At 40.0% G+C, this 15,385-nt stretch overlaps 1 protein-coding gene across 3 annotated transcripts in view; it reads left to right on the top strand.

Moving 5' to 3' along the window:
• Positions 1 to 15,385, top strand: part of pik3r5 (phosphoinositide-3-kinase, regulatory subunit 5) — a 96,969-nt gene that overhangs the window by 67,464 nt on the left and 14,120 nt on the right. For all 3 annotated transcript variants that reach the window (XM_088000527.1, XM_043714587.2, XM_043714588.2), the window contains 6 exons: positions 1,265 to 1,409; positions 1,943 to 2,074; positions 4,196 to 4,324; positions 7,789 to 7,882; positions 8,699 to 8,775; positions 11,864 to 11,957. In XM_088000527.1, coding sequence (XP_087856653.1) covers positions 1,265 to 1,409; positions 1,943 to 2,074; positions 4,196 to 4,324; positions 7,789 to 7,882; positions 8,699 to 8,775; positions 11,864 to 11,957 — 671 coding nt within the window. The remainder of the gene's footprint in view (positions 1 to 1,264; positions 1,410 to 1,942; positions 2,075 to 4,195; positions 4,325 to 7,788; positions 7,883 to 8,698; positions 8,776 to 11,863; positions 11,958 to 15,385) is intronic.

Here is a 15,385-nt window from a genome sequence, read left to right as displayed (position 1 = left end):
TAGTACTTTACCCGAGCTATTCACAATGTGTATCCATGGTTTGGAGGTAAAAACCAAATATACTATTATACTATATCCCAATCTGCAGATGTTACAAGGCTAAGTGAAGATATAAAGTGGCTTCACAATGATTTGAATAGGTCTCGTGAATGCACAAGAGTGTGTCAACTGGAAAATAATATGGGAAGATGTGAGGTTATCCACTTTGGAAGGAGGAATAGATGTTCAGAATAAATCTTAAATAGGAGGAGATTGGAAAATGTGGATGTACATATCCTCATTGATAAATTCACTGATGGCTGTGTAACTTTGATTAATCCACATATTAATGTAGTTAATAGAATATACGTGTTAATAGAATATACATGTTAATAGAATGTATATAGTTTTATAAATGTGATGCACCATATTCCCTAGACATGAGAAAAAAGCACATACAAAACAAACAGTAAAATAAGTACCATGTTATTTTATTCACAAACAGGACATGAAGTATAAAGGAAAGTGACAATGGGGGTGATATCTCAGATGAGGCTTTGACCTGTTAAAATGTTGTGGGTATAACGCTGGCAATTAGCGTCAATGGTGGATGTTATCCCATATTCATTCTGATGGGAAAACCTACCAAACAGTTACAGTGAGAGCTAACATTGAGCTGCAGAGAGAGGGATTCCAGCTTCAAGACATCCAGGAACATTCTATTGGTCATCCAATCCTCCACAAAATGGTCAATTTGAGGGAAATCACAATCTCAAGTGACCCACATAAACCAAATGTTGTCATTAAATTTCTGTTATTGTAGTTTATTCAGGATTATGCTGTAAATTGCTTTTAATTGCTTATATTTGTAGGATCATACTTATCAACAATCCACCTTTCTCTTGTAAAACTCCATTTTCTTGGATCCTATTTTGTTTTTCTCGGAACTTTTTATGTTTTTGTCTGAGACCGATCGATTTACACAGTGTAAAAGCAGGACTACATTATTGATCACATCGATTCTTTAATTTAGGAATGAGTCTCTTGCCACCTCAATGATGACAAATCCAGAATAGTTAAATCTCAGTTAGGATTACAGCATGTTCACATAAAAGTACAAACAGAAAATGTGTCTGAGTGAATATGTTGGACACAATGCATACCTGAGAAAATAAAACTCTTGTTCTAGCATAAAAGTCATGGTAGTTAATTAACAAACTAATGTCACAAACTAAACTAGAATTGTTACACATCACAAATTAATAATAATCATTTCTTCTTTCAGATTACAAGAGAGTAAATGTCCCTTTCTCACAAAATACTTCAGGATGCAATTTTTTTATATTCCTTTACAAAGAGACTCACTAAGAAGTGCATTACAGTTTACAAACCTCTCCCCAGATAACCAGCAGAGACCGCCAACACAACTGGTAACAATTTCCTTTCTTGAATGCGATTAAATGTAATAAATCTTTGACTTTAGAGTAACTGATGCAGCAGTTAATGATGATTGATTGTTAACTGCCAGGCTTTGTGTAGATTTCAAATCAGGTATTGCCCTCTCCTTTCAAACAGAATGAATGTTAGCTTTTCCCCCAGTTCGTATTCTTGTGAGTTATCCTGATGAGTGCAAAATGAAAATCTTTGATCAAAAGAATACTTAATTAAAAATGAAAAGTACTTCTTAATTTTTCAGTCTTAATGATTTAAAAGGAATCTAAAGGGCAACATTTTCACACAGTGGGTGGCGCATGTATGGAATGAACTGCCAGAGGAAGTGGTGGAGGATGGTAAAATTAAAAGTTTTTAAAAGCATCTGGATGGGTATATGAATAGGAAGGTAAATGTGGCTGCATTAATTTGGGATATCTGGATGGCTTGGACCGAAGGATCTGTTTCCATGCTGTACATCTCTATGACTTTATGACTCTACGTGTTCATCATGAGGTTGTTATTATTTTAGGACTTCAGTTCAGTCGAGACAGCAGACAAAGATAATACCAATAATATTGCGCGCTATATTGGAATGTTGGATTCCTGGTACGAACGAAATGTTCTAGACTTATTGACCTTACCAACAACTCTGCTTTGTCAGGTAAGTGCAAATATCCTGGATATATGTACTTAATAGCGGAATTACTTCCTGTATCATTCTTAGGATTTTTTTGTTCCTTCCTTCTCCCTTACGTTCCTTTACTTTGAATCTGGCTTCTTCTGCAGTGAGGCAGCCTGCAAAAAAGAACTATTTTCTTTCATATATTTTCTCAAGAGTTCCTTTTACTAATATGTTGCTTGCTGTTTTTAAACTATCCTTGTTTGTACATGGTGACTGTGGCAATCAATGAGAGATTGAGGTTCGAAAGAGTTTTTCTACAGTGGCATGGCAATAGCTCATAAACTAAATGTGCTGCAAATCTAGCAGCCAGTGGAAGGAACATACAGCTACCTCTAATATCTTCTCATAATTATCTCTGTACAAATGTGTCCCTTGTAATTACTTTACAATAATCTGATGCTTTATCTTATTTCTCTTTGTTAAGTCATATTTTCTTTTCCAAGGTGCCCTTCTCAAGGTCGCGGGTCTAGTTGGATTGTGCCTTTCTTGAAAATTGTCCTCAGACCTGAAAATATATCAATTTGTTTGTCTGTTACACAACAATAGCAACAAGCCTTTGACTAAGCCTTTGTTTTTAACAATTACCTAACAAGCTTTAGAAAAAGCACATTGCATCTATGAATGTATAGAATCTTAGAATCTCTAAGTACAGAAAGAGGCCACTTGGCCCATCGAGTCTGCACCAACTCTGCAAAGAGCATCCCGCCCTCCTACTCCCATCTCTGTAACCCTCATGGGTTTTTACCATGGCTAATTCAGGTCCCTGCTCACAAAGTGGGGCATCAACCTCCTCTGTCTGCCATGTCTGTGGTAAATATCACAACTGGATAGGGAAGCTCTGGACTAACAGGTCTTGGCCGGGTGCACCGTAGGCTTTTAAAGGTGAGGCAGGCACAAGTGACTCCCAGGTTATTGACTGGGTAGTAAGTTGTTGCAGGAATGGTAAATGGTAAGAAGGGATGGAAATTGAACCTAAGAGACACCATAGGGGGTAATTAATGGTGGGTAATTAATGCTGCAAGTTTGGTCAGACCAGACCTTGCAACAAGACACCTGCCAGAAAAAATTGACACAACTTGCCAAAAGCCTCCGATTCATTCCTCTATTATGTTAAGCCACATGCTTCTTCCCATTGAGACTCACCCATGCAAGGATTGTAAAACATTTCTTTCTTTAATGAGATCTGCCTCAGATAAATGAAAAATGTCACAATTTAGTAAAATACGTGTGGGAAAAATATAAATTGATGAGGGTATATGTTTAGTTACTCCAATTGACTTACAAAAATATATGTTTAAAACGAAAGAAAATTGGTCTTTATTTCAATGTGAAACTTTACACTGCAAGCTGCCTATAAGTGCAGTGTAACCTGGTGTGTCTGTCCAGAGTCGGGGTTAAAGTGAACACTTCATCTAATGCTGCTGCTAAGAACTGCAATTGGCACAACTTCTTGCTTCATGTTTGCAATATTAGATATTCCTGATGAAGGGCTTTTGCCCGAAACATCGATTTTCCTGCTCCTCAGATGCTGCCTGACCTGCTGTGCTTTTCCAGCACCACTCTAATCTAGATTCTGATCTCCAGCATCCGCAGTCCTCACTTTTGCCTAAAATTTTAATAAGCTGAGTATGAAAGAGATTTTTATTGCCCTGATGTAGCACACCATTCAGCTCCCTGGTCATATGACCTGAATTCTGTAATCCTATTAGTTATTTTTGCAAATAATTAATGTGAGCCTGTTGGGAGATGGGAAGTTACCAGTCACTCGTAACCAATGTGTGGATGACCTCTGCATCACTGCAACCAGGGAAACTTCTTCAACCCAATGTAGAAAGGTCGATCTGTAGCAGCACTGTACCCTAAACCTGAGCTGGTTCTGGTTATTAGATAGCACATGGAGCAGATAACCTCCTTATTGACAAGGAGGGTGGAAAAAAGGAGGAAGAAATGTTTCAATTCGGAGACAAGTGGGAGCACAATTACAGGTAGAAATGAAGTTATCAATAATTCAGAAAATATTAGGAGGCATATTTCTTATGAATCTACCATTTAAAACCTTTTGTAATGGGTTACTGATATATTATTTGGCTTACTTTGTAGGAACCTTCTAAGTCTGAGAATGAGCCTGCTGAAAGAGTGCAAGAGAAGCTTTCCATCCTGGGTGACCTGATCCTTTATTATTGCCGGAATGCTGCCTATCCAGTGTTGGTCCAGCTTTACCAAGCAGAGGTATGTCTACATTTTAGGGTCATAGCATTTGCGGAGTTTTACTGTCACGACGTTATCAGGACAGTGAGGTTGACTTCACAGGTCGTGAGCTGATTTTTTGTTTTGGTGATGTGTACATGGAAACAAACCACGTAGCTATTTTAATCAATTCATCTGCATTGTTGTGATATTTCCTCAGTGATTTACTTATTTTCTGTGCCTTTGTATAGGATTTGTTAGTTGCTTTGAGGTTCATTGTGACTTTTCCCAAAAAAACGTCTTAGACTGTTAGGAATTCCTGGGATGATCACATTAAGCAGTTTCTGTGGCATTTCCTGAATTGCTTAAATTGAAAGTATGTTGAGTGTCTCGAGTGGTGTGTTATGTGAATAATCAATCCAATTTATTTGTGGATAAAGCAAACATTGCATTAGAAGGTGATTGTGATGTGGTCATAGGACCCAGAAGTCCTGACTAGAAATCCCATCACTGATTAATCAACCTGACAACACTTTCTAATCTATTTCTAGTCTCGTCCCCACTTGATTGAAGATGACTTTCGTCCACTTTGGTGTGTGATCCCTGAGTCCAATTTTGAGTCTGCACAACCTACCACAAGTGGGAGAACTGGTGTTTTGTGAAATGAAGCATTGCAATGTTCATGTTTTCAAACATCCCTTTCTGCTGCTTGCAATTGTTCTTCTTCTGGGTTGGTTTGAGAAGCTTGAAATTGTTAGTTCCTTCACAGATGTAGTCTTGTGAAAGAGATTCCCAGGGGTTAGTGGGGGGATTATTTTGGGGAAGATTTGAGGATATTCTTGAGACATTTCCTCTGCCCTCTTGGTAACTGCTGGCTCAGAGTAGAGACTTGATTTGGAAGTCTGGTGTCAGGCATGGCCCTCCCAGAGCACCAGTCTGATTGGGATCAGTGCGCCAATACTGGGGATGTTGGCCTGTGAATGGACGTTAGTATCGGAACACTAATTTTGCCAGTAAATTTGTAGGATGTTTAGCAGATAATATTTCTCAAGAGATTTGAGGAGTCTGCTGTGCATTGTCCACATCTCCAAATAATTCAGGAGGGCTGGTAACACTGCTGCCTGTAGTCCATGAACCTAATGTTAGCTTTGAAGCAAACACTCTGCTTGTTTCTCAGTCTGCACTAACAAAGTAATCCCACTGTGAAGTGACCTATTCTACATGGCCTAGTGATCTGTTCAATTGTGTAACTAGTCTCAATGCATCAAAACCTCCACTTTCCCAGCATAAATATGGATGAGCAATAAATTGAGGTGATGTTGAATTTCATTGGTGATGCCTGCACTCACTGACAAGAAGTTCTCAAATTGATCCACATTGTCTAGTGGCTCACTCTGGATCTCAATAGCCAGGAGACAGTGTTGTCCGGCAGGATGAGCTGAATGAGGATGGTTGTCTTCTAGATGTTGTTTAGCTTAAAACCCATTCCCTCTGACAACTGTTCTTTCCAGTAATGGCTCATTGTTACTCTGTATACACACAAGTGCCATTTATGATTGTGCTTAAGGTCAGCTGAGGTGCCATGGACATTCTACTCAATGAGTGTTGTCAGCTTGGCCAGGAGGCACTGACTGAGTAGGTCATTCAGTCCATTGATCTTTGATTTACTATCAGAGTGCAACATGGCTGATGCTGGTTTTGGGCCAAACTAATAGAGATGGTAGACTAGATTAGTTGATGGTCAGTCTAACTGTCATTGACTGCTGTCATGGCATGGATAATGCCAACCTCTTTGTCATTCTTTTCTCGAATGGCGACTTAGTCAAACAGGTGCCAATGTCTAGTGTGAAAGAGTTGCCTGAGGCCTTGCATTTATGTGTCTGTTAAAACAGGGTGTTTGTATAACCAGACTATGTTTAGGAATTTAGTCAAGAGGTTAACTTTGTTGCTGTTTGTTTTCCCTACACCATCCTTGCCAATCCCACTTTCCAGAGGTTTGCATTAGACCCAACTCTGGCATTGAAATCTCTGAAGAGATTCTGCTTGGTTCTCTTTGGTCGAGAGTGTGGTGCTGGGAAAGCACAACAGTTCAGACAGTATCTGAGGAGCCGGAAAATCGACGTTTCGGGCATAAACTGAAGGGCTTATGCCCGAAACGTCAATTCTCCTGCTCCTCGGATGCTGTCTGAACTGTTGTGCTTTCTGAGCAACACATTCTCTGCAGTCCTCCCTTTCTCCTCCTTGGTTCTCTTTGGGACAGGAGACAATTATCAATCAAGGCTGAAATAAAATTCCCTTTTGACCTCAACGTTTGCTTCTAATGTTCCTAAGATTTAGGGTTCATAGATTGTTTCAAACAGAGTAGTTGTCTGTCTCTGAGCTGCCTTTTGGGATAATTGAAGCCTCATAACCCTTTGGCTCACCCTAATCCAGAAGCAGTGCATATGACCCCCACCAAGTAATCCCACTGTGAAGTTGATCTATTCTAGATGGCCTAGTGATCTATTCAATCATGTACGTAGTCACAATACATCAAAAGGCTCACCACTATTTTCCCAACTAGGGATGAGCAATAAATGAATCCAATAGGCCACAAACAAAAATAATCAAAATAAATAATGATTGAAGAGTCAGTCTTTTAATTCTACTTGCCCAGGCAGTGGAGGCTGGGTCAATGAATGTTTTCAAGGCTGAGTTAGATTAACTTTTCAATGATGGGGAAGCAAGGGTTTGGGAAAACAGACAGTAAAGTGGAATCAATAGCCAGGTCAGCTGTGACCTCTTTGCATGACACACGCCTGAGTAGCCTATTCCTGCTCATAATTCCTTTTTCCCACATTACTCCCATCTGAGCCACGGGATTGTGAATTCAACAGAACTCGAGATACAGGAGCACATGTTCCATTCTGTCTCATCAATGCAAAGCGAAAGGAGTATTGCATTGTTAACCGTGCTGTAGTTTGAATGATAGCTCACACCATGTCCCCAGTTGACTTCTCAGGTGGACATAAAAGATTTTTTCACAATATTTGAAGTTTAGCAAAAAGTTTGTCCTGTTGTCTGAGCCAATGTTTATTACTTAACTTGGTGTTTGCTATTCTGCAAAGTATGCCATTTACCAAGTTAAATGCTGCAGCTGCTGACCAGCAATGAAAGTTGAATACTTCCTTTATTCTTCATACAGGGTGAGTTCTTTCGATAAATGAACTCATAGTCTGATGTAACTTCCCCATCCTACATATTAGAAATGATTAGTCACTTTATTTTAGTTCACGACAGTGACAGAAACTTTGTTTCAGCAGTGGTGCCAAAATAAATAGTTGCTCGATTAGTCCACAGTGAGCTTCTCATTAATGTGTACAATGTGTTTAACTGTAATCAATGACTCACAGTACTGATATATATTCTTGGTGGTTTGCATGGCAAGTGGAGAGTATACAAGAAAAACTTGTTTGCATGCACAAAGCAGAGAAATAAATCTGACAAATTGCACATTCTTTTAACAGCTAACCCTTGCAGGGGGTGAGAGGAGATCTGAGGTCTTTGTTTATTCTCTCGAACTGGGACAATCTGCTGCTACAAGAGCAATTAAAGCTTCAGGTTTGCTTTACTTTATGTGGATCTGATAAAAATGATTTTCCTATCTACCCACAAAGTTTGATATGGTCCTATCTTAAAAGATGTTGGCATCCAATTAACATTTTTTTGGCACATTAACCAAAGAGGAGTTCCTGCAATTAACAACTTCAGGCTAATCTAAGGGTTTGAAGAGGCAAGGAATGTCTATCCTCAACCTCGGCTGAACATGACACAACAAACACAAATGTCGCAGGATATTTGTTTTTAAGGCAACGATAACTTTTCACTTAAATGCAAAATAGTTATCTGGGCATGTGCTGCTTTAAAATTCTGATTTTTAAAAGCAAAGATATGTATTTGGAAACATCAGGCAAGTTTAAATTCTTTTAAGCAGTATTGTAATAAATATTACAAATTGAATGTTAAATTAAGCAGAATTTTGATTGACATGCAGTCAGTTTGCTGAGACATGTTTGTTTCTGTTCTTAAGGGAAAAAGATGTGTTAAAACAGCACAGCTGTGGTGTTGCTGGGTGTAACTGTAGATCTTACGGAAACTCAGAAGAAGTTTATTTAGCTCATGAGCTAACACCGCATTATTTTCTGATGTCTTTGCCAATTGTGACAATCCATCACAGTAACTCCCTCAATGTTGCAAAACAAGCTCCATCATAGTCTTAGATCACAATATTACTAGATTGACACACACAAAAGTTTATTAAAAGGAGTTACATTTTAATAAAGGCTGAAGAGTGAATAAATAAGTTTACTTCCGGTTAGATTTGTAGATTCAAAAACTTGTACTTAATGATTTTTTTTAAATTCTAAAACAATGTAGGACCTGGGAGTAAAAGGCTTGGCATTGATGGGGACAGAGAAGCAGTTCCATTAGCACTGCAGATTGCCTACTGCAAGGTAGGATTCAATGTGTACTGCACTGATACATTACATGGATAATGCTGCTGTAAGCAGATTTGTGTTACAGTTTAATAAATGGATGTAGGACACTACACAAACAGCATAGTATGAGTCACATTACACTGGAAGCAATTTTTTATTCGCTTGTGGGATGTGGGCGTTGCTTGCTGGCCAGCATTTATTGTCTGTCCTGAGTTGCCCATGAGTAGGTGGTGGTGAGCTTCTTTCTTGTGCTGTAGGTTGATCCATAATGCCATTAGGAAGGGAATGTCAGGATTTTGACCGAGTGACACTGAAGGAACGATGATATATTTCCAAGTCAGGATGGTGGGTGTCTTGGAGTGGAACTTGCGGGTGATGGTGTTCCCATGTATCTATAGCCCTTGTTCTTCTAGATGGTAGTGGTCATTGGATTTAGAAGGTGCTTCCATTGGATCTTTGGTGAAATTTTTCAGTGCGTGTTAAGATAGTGCAGACTGCTGATATTGAGCGTCAGAGGTGGAGGGAGTAAATATGTGTAGATATGAGCTGGAAATGTGTTGCTGGAAAAGCGCAGCAGGTCAGGCAGCATCCAGGGAACAGGAGAATCGACGTTTCGGGCATAAGCCCTTATTCCTGAAGAAGGGCTTATGCCCGAAACGTCGATTCTCCTGTTCCCTGGATGCTGCCTGACCTGCTGCGCTTTTCCAGCAACACATTTCCAGCTCTGATCTCCAGCATCTGCAGACCTCACTTTCTCCTGTGTAGATATGAGGCCAATCAACACACTGCTTTGGCCTGGATGGTAACAAGATTGTTGGAGCTGCAATCATCCAGACAAGTGGGGAATATTTCATCACACTCCTAATATGTGTCTTGGAGATGGAGGACAGGCTTTGGGGAGTCAGAAGGTGAAATACTCACTGCATTATTCCTTGCCTCTGACCTCCTCTTGTAGCTATTGTATTTATACAGCTAGTCCAGTCCTGATCAATGGTACTGGAAGAGCTTGGCGAGGGGAGCAAGTTCTGGAGCACAAATCTTCAGTACTGTTGGCAGAATGTTGTCAGGGCCCATAGTGTTTACAGTATTGAATGCCTCCTACCATTTCTTGATGTCATGTGGAGTCAAAAAAATTGACTGGAGACTGGCATCTGTGATATTGGGGACCTCTGGAGGTGGTCAAGATGGATCATCCACTTGGCACTTCTGGTTGAAGATTGTTTCGAATACTTCAGCCTGCTTTTGCATTGATGTGCTAGGCTCCTGTATCTTTGAGGATGGGAATATTTGGGGAGGTGCTTCTTCCAGTGAGTCAATTAATTGCCCACATTCATTCATGACTGATGTGGCAGGACTGCAGACCATAGATCTGATTTATCAGTGGAGAAATCACTTGGCTTTGTCTATCACTTACTGTTTCTGATGCTTAGCATGCAGTTATACCAGATTGCTCATTTTTAGGCATATTTGGTGCTGCTCGTGGCATACTCTTGTGCACTCTCCAGTGAACCAGGGTTGGGCCCCTGGCTTGCTGGTAATAGCAGAGTGGGGTAATATGCTGGGCCATGAGGTTGTAGATTCTGTAAGACTATGATTCTACTGCTGCTGGTTCAGAGTCTCAATGATGCTCAGTGTCTAGTTACTAAATCTGTTCGAGGTCTGCCCCATTTATTATAATATCTTAAATCATGGTGTGTGGTACTAACATTGTGAAGGTGGGACTTAACTCCACCATCACACTTACCAATACTGTTATAGAAAGATGCAGGCAAATAGTTTGTTAGGCCATTTGAGAGAAAAATTGAGAGTTGATCATATTTTTGTGGGCTTGGAGTCACATGTAGACCAGACTAGATAAGGATGGCAGATTTCTTTCCTCGAAGAACATTGGCAAACGAGTTGGTTCTTTCTGACAATTGACGGTGGTTTCATGGTTATCCTTAGACTCAATTATTGAATTCAAATGCCACCATTTGCCATGGTAGAATTCAAACTTAGGGGCCAGAACACTACCTGGAATTTCTGGATTAATAGTTTAGCAATAAATACCACAAGACCATTGCCTTTCCACTATTGTATGATTTTGACAAATTGATATTAGTTAATGATTACAATTAGTTTATTCTATCCTGTGTAAAAAAAAAATGACAAAAATACTTTTAAAATTGCAACACTATGTCCAGTCCATCTGGTATCTGTTGAAACATAGCAGCCACCACAGCTTTCAAAGCAAGTTAGTCCAGAATCCAAGCAACTAGGAAGAGGAATAAAGTTTAAGGAATGTCACTAAATATTTGGTTGAAATCTGTTTTGTCAGTGATTTATTTATGTAAAGCTTTTGGCAGAGAACTGTAAAACAATTTGGATGAGATACCATTTAAAGATTTGAGACATCACATGGCCAGTTAGGTTTTGTAATCCCGGCCATATGTTAGTGGCAGAGTGAGGAGGAGGGTGTTCTTGTAGTTCCTGATAGTAACTTTGAAAAAAAAACTTTAATTTGCAACAAGTTGTTTCAAGAAAGATCATATGCCTTAGACAGTCTAAAGTGGAATTGCTTCAGTGGTTAAATTGTACCTCTCTTCATGCAGTTCATTGCATCTTTGCTTCCAGTGCTCAGCTCCAGTTCAGCTCTTTGATTAGCTACTTGCACCATCATGCTGAAGAGCACCAATGGAAGTCAGTGAAAACTGCAAAAAATGAATCCAGTTTAAAACTAAACATATCTAATTGGAGTGAAGATTCACAACTAATTAAAATTTATCTGCTTCTAATAAACAAATTACTTTTCCTTTCTTTCATGAATCAGATGGTCTTGGGAACTATCAGATTCCTCTATAAATGGGTGTTGTTGTCACTGCATATCTCAAATGTAGCTCCTTTAAAATCTACTGAGAAACTGACTTCCAAAAAAAAAGTTATTCTCTACAATCATTTACACTGTATCTACTTTTTAGTTAAGTGCACAGGGTTTTAAATTCAGTAAACACATTTGAAAATAACTTTAAAATCTTGATCTAAAATTCACAATGTGCTGACAAAACACAGACCAGTGATGGGTCACCTCACATTCTAATTGTAAATTTTTCTTGTCTTCCAATAGGCCACAGTCAGCAGAAGAAACCAATGGAGCAATGTAGAGAAGAACTGTACATCTGTAAATCTTAGCAAGGCCTGCAACAAATATGATGAGCTGGGTAATATTATTCATTGCAACCAACTTAACTGTGTGAGATCAACAATCTGAACTTGTACTTACTTAGTTACTCCAGCTAGCCACCTTGTTAATTCTGTAAGCACCATTTACAAAGTCTACACAACGTTTATAGATTGCATAAAAGAATTTCTTTTCTGTTGTCAAAACTACATTCATTAAAATGACTAGTCCAATGCAACACTTTACATACTTATAATAGAAACAAAGTTCTGGAGAACTCAGCAGGTGTAGCACATCTGTGGTGAGTGAAACACAGTTAACTTCTTCAGAGTTTGCATTAACTTTTTCCTCACCACAGACCTGATGAGTTTCTCCAGCACTTTTTATTTGAAGTCTCCAGCATCCATGGTATTTTGCTTTTATTTCACATATTTTGAGTTGCAAGACACCAACATAACACTGGAGACTTATTTCAAGGAACAGAAGGCTGAAGCAGAAAAGTGATTGTCATGCCCTTATTCTATAATTTACATTCGATGTCAATTACATGCTTGGCAGCTCCCATTACAAAGGGGATGGCATAGTGATAATGTCTCCAGATCAGTAGTACAGAGCCTCAGGCTAATATTCTTGGGACATGGGTTTGAATCCTGGCATGGTACATGATGAAATTTGAATTCAATGAAAGTCTGGAATAGAAAGATTGCCTGCTGGCAACCATGTAACCACTATTGATTGTCATTAAAAACTGATGCAGTTCACTAGTGTCCTTTTTGGGAAGGACTTCTTGCTGTCCTTACCTGGTCTGGCCTACGACATCAAAATTGGTGTGGACAAAAGTGGACAAAGAAGAAGATTACCTCAGTACAACAGGATCTTGATCAGATGGGCTAATGGACCGAGAAGTGGCAGATGGAATTTAATTTAGATAAATGGGAGGTGCTGCATTTTGGAAACTCAAATAAGGGCAGGACTTAGACACTTAATGGTGAGGTTCTGGGGAGTGTTGCTGAACAAAGAGACTTGGAGTGCAGGTTCATAGTTCTTTGAAAGTGGAGGCGCAGGTAGACAGGATAGTGAAGAAAGTGTTTAGTATGTTTGCCTTTATTGGTCAGAACGTTGAGTATAGGAGTTGGAGGTCATATTGTGACTGTACAAGACATTGGTTAGGCCACTTTTGGAATATTGTTTGTAATTCTGGCTCCCTCCTATGGGAAGGATGTTGTGAAACTTGAAAGGGTTCAGAAATGATTTACAAGGATGTTTCCAGGGTTGGAGGTTTTGAGCAACAGGGAGATGATGAATAGGCTGGGGCTGTATCCCTGGAGTATTGGAGGCTGACCTTAGAGGTTTATAAAATCATGAGGGACATGGATAGGGTAAATAGTCAAAGTGTTTTTTTCCCCCTGGGATGGGGGAGTCCAGAACCAAAGTGCATAGGTTTAGGGTGAGGAGGGAAAGATAAAGGGACCGAAAGGGCAACTGTTTCATGCAGAGGATGGTGCGCATCTGGAATGAACTGCCAGAGAAGTGGTGGAGGCTGGTACAATTTCAACATTTAAAAGGCATCTGGATGGGTATATGAATAGGAAGGATTTGGAGGGATATGGGACTAGATTGATTTAGATATCTGATTAGCATGGATGAATTGGACCAAAGGATCTGTTTCTGTGCTATACATCTCTATGACTATGTATGACATCCATCAATCAGTATGAAACAAAAAGATATCCTTAGCTAGCGTGCAAGGTATTTTCCTCAATGAGTTATCTTTTCAGGGTAACTATTACATATCTGTGTAGGGGACTCAAGAGTGTGTTGATGGAAAAAAGCAGGGCAGGCAGCATCCAAGGAGTAGGAGAATCAACATTTCAGGCATAAGCCCTTCATCAGGAATGAGATTCGAGGGCTGGGGGGGTTGAGAGATAAACAGGAGGGGGTGGGGCTGGGGGCAAGGTAGTGATAGGTAGATGAAGGTGGGGAGAAGTTTCCTCATTTCCCCTCCCCCCACCTTATCCTAGGCTCAAGCCTCCAACTTGGCACTGCCCTCTTTTCCTGTCCATTGTCTTTCCCATCTATCCACTCCACCTTCCTCTCTGCTCTATCACCTTCTCCCTACCTTCATCTACCTATTGCTACCTTTCCCCCAGCCCCACCTCCCTCCCATTTATCTCCGCCCCCCAGCCCACAAGCCTCATTCCTGATGAAGAGCTTATACCCGAAATGTCGATTGTCCTGCTCCTCGGATGCTGCCTAACCTGCTGTGCTTTTCCAGCACCACATTCTTGACACTGATCTCCAGCATCTGCAGTCCCTACCTTCTCCAATATTTCTGGAGCAGGTGGGATTTGAACCTGGGCCTTCTGGCTCAGAGATATGGACACTACCATTGCATCATAGAACCCTATCAAAGTGCATAACAAAATTCGATTGATCATCTCAGACATGCGCCATGTCAAATTATCTCAGTTGGATCTTTCTCTTGAGTTCTGAGGTGCAACTCAGTGCCACAGGTAAAGCAAGGAGGGAAGTTCCAGATGGAACAGAGATTGAACCCTGTGCTGTTGGTACCAATCAGGCTGTCCGGCCAAGTGATCTTCCAAGGAGTCAGTTTTGCATTGGCAACATATACTTTTCATGTGCTGGTTGTGGCCTGCAGTTAGAAATTGTAGAAACTCCAATCTTCTTTCCATTACATGGTTAATTGGGAATCTTTCCCTGCCCTTACTGCCTACCATTACCTGATTTTGGGAGGAATTGCAAGTTTGCATTCAACCAATTAGACCCCATTACAAATGCAACTTCTTCAGCCTAGAGTTGGTCTTAAACTCAGGGCCTCAGCCTCAGTGTTCAGTGACACAACCTATTGGGTCTCAAAATAGTCTTCAGTTGGATACATTTGCACCAAACACCTGGCTTTAGTACTTCTAGGGTATGGTGTGGAGGTGCTGATGTTGGAGGTCCATTGGGACTATTTGAAATCACAAGCTTTAGGAGCACTGCTCCTTCGTCACTTCACTTGATGAAGGAGCAGTGCTCCAAAAGCTTGTGCTTTGAAATAAACCTGTTGGACTATAATCTGGTGTTGGTTGCCTTCTGACTGCTTCCAGAGCAGAAATGTGATGCAATGTTTTGCATAAGACTCATTCCCAATCAATGTCCTTCAGTCTCTGCAGGAAGATGCTAGGAGAGTGAACATTAGGGATCCTGCTTGCTACAGGTGCTATCATGATCACATGGCTTAACACATCATCTACACTCATTGGTTAGGAACACAATTTAAATTCCTGAACGATTGGACAGTCAGAGGTAATCACTTCAGGATAATCAGAAAGAAAAAAATATTATAAGAAATAACCTGAATCAACTACTTTGTAAAAAGGTAAAGTGAGTCAACTACTTTGAACAACACTGTGAAAAGAAATTAAAGAATAAAGCTCCAAGATACAAGGATTTCTTTCCTCACTT

Source organism: Chiloscyllium plagiosum, unplaced genomic scaffold (assembly GCF_037043375.1).
Source record: "Chiloscyllium plagiosum isolate Xiang-an unplaced genomic scaffold, Cpla_swu_hap1 HiC_scaffold_25, whole genome shotgun sequence".
Taxonomy (NCBI): domain Eukaryota; kingdom Metazoa; phylum Chordata; class Chondrichthyes; order Orectolobiformes; family Hemiscylliidae; genus Chiloscyllium; species Chiloscyllium plagiosum.
This window is presented reverse-complemented; position numbering and strand designations above follow the sequence as displayed.